The sequence below is a fragment of the Setaria viridis genome, chromosome 4 (genome assembly GCF_005286985.2).
Source record: "Setaria viridis chromosome 4, Setaria_viridis_v4.0, whole genome shotgun sequence".
Classification (NCBI taxonomy): Eukaryota; Viridiplantae; Streptophyta; class Magnoliopsida; order Poales; family Poaceae; genus Setaria; species Setaria viridis.
In genome coordinates, this window is record NC_048266.2 from 10,735,035 (window position 1) to 10,741,350 (window position 6,316).

General features: G+C 51.3%; 1 protein-coding gene across 1 annotated transcript; it reads left to right on the top strand.

Moving 5' to 3' along the window:
- Positions 1 to 450, top strand: LOC117853418 (RING-H2 finger protein ATL5). The gene has a single exon (XM_034735787.1). It carries the CDS (start codon positions 1 to 3, stop codon positions 448 to 450), a length of 450 nt encoding a protein of 149 aa, XP_034591678.1.
- The last annotated feature ends 5,866 nt before the right edge of the window (positions 451 to 6,316 follow it).

Below are 6,316 nucleotides of genomic sequence, written 5' to 3' on the forward strand. Positions count from 1 at the left end.
ATGGCGCAGGCGGGGGACGCGATCTTCTTGTTGGTTGAAGGCGTGCTCATCGTGTCCTTCTTCGTATCCTGCGTCTGCAGCGCATGTTTACGGAGACAGCAGCGCGCGAACGAGCAGGGGCATCCGAGGGCTCCGGTGGTGGCGGCGCCGCCGCCGCCGCTGCCGCGTTACCAGGGCGACGAGCGGCTGAGTGCCCCGGTAGTGCTGGCGCACTTCCCGTACGCGGCGCGGGCCAGGGCGGCATCGGAGCCGCCGCCGGTGTGCGCCATCTGCCTGGACGAGCTCCGGCAGGGCCAGCTGTGCAGCGAGGTGCCGGCGTGCCGGCACATCTTCCACGAGGGGTGTATCCGCGTGTGGGCGAAGAAGAAGAACAGCTGCCCGCTGTGCAGGGCCAGGGTCGTGCTGCCGCGAGCGGCGTACTGGGTAGCGTCCGCCGATGACATGGTGTAGCCGCCGGCGGCCTCCGTCAGTTAGAGTTGGTCGTGTTTGTGGTATGGTGATGCAACCGACCGATCATCATCCGTGACTTGAGTCAACCGTCAAGATATCGGGATGGATAGTGTTTGTACATTTTCATCAGTATTCATGTAGTTTTTCGTCAATTTCTAATATTTCAAGGGAAATTGAGTAGGATCCCAAATACTACTATATTTGTGTGTAAGATCACCTGGTCCTCCTAGTGTTCTTGAGTTGGAGTGAACTGAGCATCTCATCTGGTAAGATTTCTTATGGTGAAATTTATCCACTAGGATTCAAGTTTTGTACATAGCATCTGTACTCGTATTTTTCAGGATTTATTCAATGATTAAATCAGTGCTGTATTTCAAGTAGGGTCTATGTTTGTGTAAGATCCCATAGACCTCCTAGTGTTCTTGAGTAGGAGCGAACTAAGCAACTTATCTCCTAATCTCTCAAAGATGATCATAAGGGTAAAGTTGTGTACGTACATTCTTAGATATGAGTGTGCGTACGCGCATGTAAGTATCTGCGTCCATATTATGTTTCATAAAAAAATATTCTAAAATTCGAAACGGAAACATTTATGTTTTGGATTTTTTTTCCCCTCTATACACACAAGAGATGGAGTTGCGTGTCTTTGTACTACTGCAAGTAGTGTCCATTAATCGCTACTGTTTGATACTTGTACGCAGCACGGTCAAGAATCCGGCTCTTTCACATCTCCTGACGGAGGACGTACTTGCCCGACTCAATTGCCTATTAATCAATGATCTGCCAACAACTTATATAGAGCGTCAACACCAGAAGCTACATCTCGTGCCTTATTGTTTTCTCCTTTCACGTCCGACTCGTCCACCGGTTCCCTCGCGTGAATCGCGATAGCCCGTCGTGCTCGCCGGCGGCGGCGTGCACTGAGGCGGCGATGGACACTGCTGGCTACATCTGCTCGTTTTCGTGGTGATAGCACTGGTCTTCATGTGCTGCTCGTGCTGGTCCGGGGGGCCAGATCAACCGGCGGCAGCGGCAGAGTCCCCGGAGCAAAGGGTCGCGCGGGCGTTGGCGGAGGGGGAAGCGTTGGCGGCGAGGGCGGAGGCCGTGTTGGCGGCGCAGGCGGCGGCGCCGCCGCTGCCGGTGCCGTACTTCAAGTACGCTGCGCATGGCGGCGGGCCGCCAGGGACGGTGCCGTGCTCGACCTGCCAGGAGCCCAGGAGCCCAGGAGCCACTCCAGCTTTGCAGCGAGGCGCCGGCGAGGAGCAGCCGCAGCTGCCCGTTTTGCAGCGCGAGGACGGTGCCGGGATTAGTAGTGACTGTTGATGACATGGTGTGGTCCTAAGATCTCTCCTGTAAGTTGTGTTAACTTGTGTACACTATTAGGAGTTACCTTGGTGTTCGAAATAGCAAAGTAAGAAATAATTTGATGAATGAAAACGAGCCGTGAGGAAATAAGGTGATTCTCAATGGCAATTTAATGAGCAATAAATGTGGTTCCATGTAGATAATTGTGATGACATGACAATGTGTACATAGTTTTCAAAATGCTTATGTCTTGCATGTACTTAGAAATAACAAAAGATGAAATAATGCTCATCTATGAACTAAATGCACTTTTGCTTATGTGCCACTCTAGTAAACATAAACATGAAACTTTTCGCATTGAAAATTGAGAATGGCCTAAGTGAATTGCAGTATGACGTCGTTGCGTTTTCAGCACCAAAAGCACGAGACATGCAAAGCCCCAGGTTTCAGAATCTACTCTTTAGAACTAGCAACTCCGAGAGTCACCTAATTTTTTTTTCCCCAAAATTATGTACTGGGTTCTACTAAGGATCCGTTTGGCATGGCTTTAGCTTGTGAGAAAACAGCTCTGGCTCTAGCTCATCTGGAAAAGCAGCTTTTTTTGGCTATGGCTTATTTTGTAGGAAAACGTTTGGCAAAACAGCTTCTCCTAGCTTTTTAGATTGGAAAGAAGGTGTCAAATGTTCAAAATACCCTTATATTTTTTTCTCTTTTCTTTTTTTTCTCCTTATTTTTCTTTTCTTTTTCTTCCTTTTTTTTATTTCTCTTTCCTCACCCCTTCTTTTCTTTTCCTCCCTTCTCTCCTTATCCGATCGGCACCTCCCTCCCGACCTTATCCGCCCGGCCCTCCTCCTCCGCCCCTCCAGCGCCACCCCGCCGACCCTGGCTCCCTCCGCCACCACGACGCCGCACCGGACTTCCTCCTCCGCCTATCCGCCGCGATGGCGCCGCACCGGACCTCCTCTGCCACCGCCACCTAGCCGCCCCAACCCTCCTCCTCTGCCACCCCACCGGCACCGGCTCCCTCCACCGCCACCTAGCCGCACCGGACCTCCTCCTTCACGTTGCCGGCCCTGGCCCTCCTCCTCCGCCACTCCGCCGCCACCCCGCCGGCCCCTTCTTTTCTTTTTCCCCTCCTCTCTCCTCCTCCGTCCGCCGCTGGACCGGTGCTCCGCCTCGCCACCAGGTAAGCGCCGAGGTTAGCGATGGAATTGGTCTCGTTCCGACGGGGAGAAGCCACGATAAGCCACTATTTTTGGTTTCTCGCGCGGGGAGGAACGCACTCAGCGCATTTTGCGGGGTTTCCACCCGGCTTTTACTTGCGAGCTGTTTTGATGTTGTCCATTTGGCACGGCTTCATAAAAGTCACTCGAGAAGCCGGCGGATGAGCCGTGCAAAAGGGGCCCTAAAAATTTTCTTTTCCTAAAATCATATCATCCCATAGCAGATCTCCAATAATAAACTTCCTACTACTTCAAAACTAGCCACATCAGCACGTGTAAGCTTCGTGCTCCAGCCAATCGCCGGTACCGCCAGGCCCCCGTTCTCTGCATGACTCGTTTATACGATCCTTGGGTCTGCGCGTGTGGAACACAACATCATTTTTGTGCCAGATTCTGTCGCCGAGCTCGATATACTCTGCTCCTCCAACAGCTTCGTTCAGGTCTTGCTGACTAGCTAGTAGTACTCAAAATTGTACGTGCTTGCTTCAGCTGATTACCACAAAGCAAGGTTTGATTTGAACTTCTATAAAAAATAGACAATGAAAACAGAGAGATCGGCAGTCATGGAGATTGCTCTGTCCTTGCATTGCTCTGCAGCACCAACAAGCAGAGGTGGATAGACCATGTCGGCAAGCGGCAAACACCAAGCTGCCTGCGCTGCACTTTGGACTACGATGTAGCCAATTCTCAATCACTCTAGAACCCGTTTCTGAACTTCTGATGGCAAGCGGCGTCCATGCTGATTGCCGCAAAGCCCGCAAAAAAATGGCGGACGCACGCGGGCCGCCGCTTGAGGCCGGCATATACGTTCGCGGCAGGTGCGTCTGCGGGGCGGGCAGCCCCCCCGCAACCCGCCCCGTCTGCATCTCTAGTCGACAGTGAACCCGCTCCCCGGCGAGATTAGCATCAGAACGGCGCGAGCGGATGGTGGAAGGGGAGGCTCGGCCGACGATGTTGGAGGGAGCGGAGCAGGCGGCTGAGGACGAAGCGCGGCCTCCCGCGGCAGATCCGCAGCGAGCTTGGGGCGGCCTCCCGCTCCCGCCCCACGGCCTACCAGCGCCTGCAGCCACCGGCGTCGTCGCCTTCTTCGCGAGGCACGAAGCAGCGAGGGGCTCGGAGGAACGAGAGGGAGCAGCGGCGCAACGGAGGTTGCCGCATCCTCTCCCACGGCTGGATTGGGATCAGACGCCGGTGGGGGTTTTGTGCTCGCGCGGGAGGGGAGGAGGAAGCGGCGCTGTGATTGGGGGCGGACTCGGCTGGCGGCGGAGGGACGGGGCGATGTGTGAAGAAGAAAGGCCGCTCGCGCCGCCGACGCCGCAAGGCTTCCCTCCTCCCAGGAACCGGCGCGCATGGGGAAAAATGAGCGGGAATGGATCTTCGTGCGGGAAAGGAGTACCTGGGGACCGATCGGGGGAGGAGCGGAGAGGTGGAAATTTTGCGGGGGTGAGTTGTTTTTAGAGAACTCTAAGAGTATCTAAAAAATTCTTCCCCAAAACTATGTATTGGGGTTCTCCTAAAAAGAATTCCCCCCCAAAAACATATCAGTCCACAAAACTATGTATTGGGGGTTTTCCTAAAAAGAATTCTCCCCAAAAACATATCAGTCCACAGCAGATTGCTAATAAGTAGCCTCTAGTATTTCAAACATAGGTCACGTCATCGTATTGGGCCCATCGGAAAGGACGCACGGGCGTGCGGGAATCAGGATTGGGGAAGGAACGCTAACGCTAAAATATACGCGGTGGTAGGCTGTTTTTTAGCGTCGCTAAAAAATTGGAAAGATTTAGGTGAATTGTCGGAGTTCATTTTTCTCTCTTTTTTCTAAAAAAAAAATATTAGGGGTAAGATTAGCAGCCTCTTGGAGTTGCTCTTAGCATCGCTCTATTTTTACGAAAAGAATAGTGAGTTAGTAGGCCTGTTTACCGGTTTGGTCCAACCTGTTGGAACCAGCTAACCCAACCCAGCTAACCCAACCCGTCTTAACCCGTGCAAGTGATATTGGGCGGTTTGAGCGGTTTCCGGGTTAAGCTCATATATCTAGAACAGGCTGAAACGAAGACGGCTTAGAATCGGAAAGCCCAGGTAAACCTGTCGTCCCATCCGGTGGCGGATCGACATGTCACACCTTCTCCATCCAGCAGCAGCGGGGGGCAAGGACGAGGAGACTGCGGCTTCTCCTGGCAGGGGCGGCGAACTTGGAGATGAAGACGCCTTGTGGCGCTAGCTCCCCGCTGCATCTACGAAGGAAGGTAGAAGTCCAACCTTCCACGCAGTGAAGCCTCCTTGGTGATGAGGACGACGAAATCGCAGCTTCTTCGTGCAGCGGCCGCAGAAGGCGAGAAGGTCATGGCTTCTCTAGGCAGGGACATAGAGATCAGGACATCACTGTGACCCAAGTTCGAAACTGCTGCTCGATCCATAGTAGCGCTTGATTCTTGTTGCTCGGTTCTTGTCAACATTAGGTGTTGCTGATGATTAGGGAGCGATTGGGTAGGATTTTGGTGATTAGGACAGGATGAATCATTACGATTTTCGGTTCTTGTCAACCTTTCTCACGGAATGATGATGAGATAAATGTGGAAAATGATAAATGTGGGGGTGATTGGTTACGATTCGGATGATTAGGGACAGGATGTGCGAGTACATTCTGGTACCGAGGGATTTCAATGTTTCTTGCTACCTTACTAATTGATGTTTCTGCTTTGAATGTCGCATAGTTAACTATACTTTAGTGTGTCCATATGACACTATATCAGAAACTTTGTGGTTGTGATTCTCCAAACATTCTGTGATAGTCATTATGAGTGAACAACCATCAGGTTTCTGAAATGTACACTCGCTGCAACCACAAGGTAGGGGGTGAACAGCCAGCTAGCTCAGTCAGAGTTGGATTCAGCTGTGCTAGTCATTGTGAATTTAAGCTTAATATTAGTAAATGGATATTTGTTTATGATAGCGATGGAAATGCGGCACTAACTGCCTTACTAGTCATTGTGTCCTATTCTTTGATGAATCCTAATCAGCCTAGCTGTTCAAAGTAGCCAAAGATGTTCTTGCAGTACAAGTGTCTACGATAGCTTGAGAATCTGCTTTTAGCACCAGTGGTCGAGTGATTTCTCCCTTTCGGAGCTCTTTGTTACCCAAGATGGTTGAGGCACTAATATGTGCACAAAGCTCACTACGTTCATCGCCCAGGAATGTGGATCTAGAAGAAATCATAAGAGATTTAAAAAATTGTGAAGCACTCGAAGAAGGTATCAATCATATTCATTTGTCATCAAGATTTCTTATTATAACTTGTTAGCTCATCTCACTATTAGCTTACATTAATCATCTAA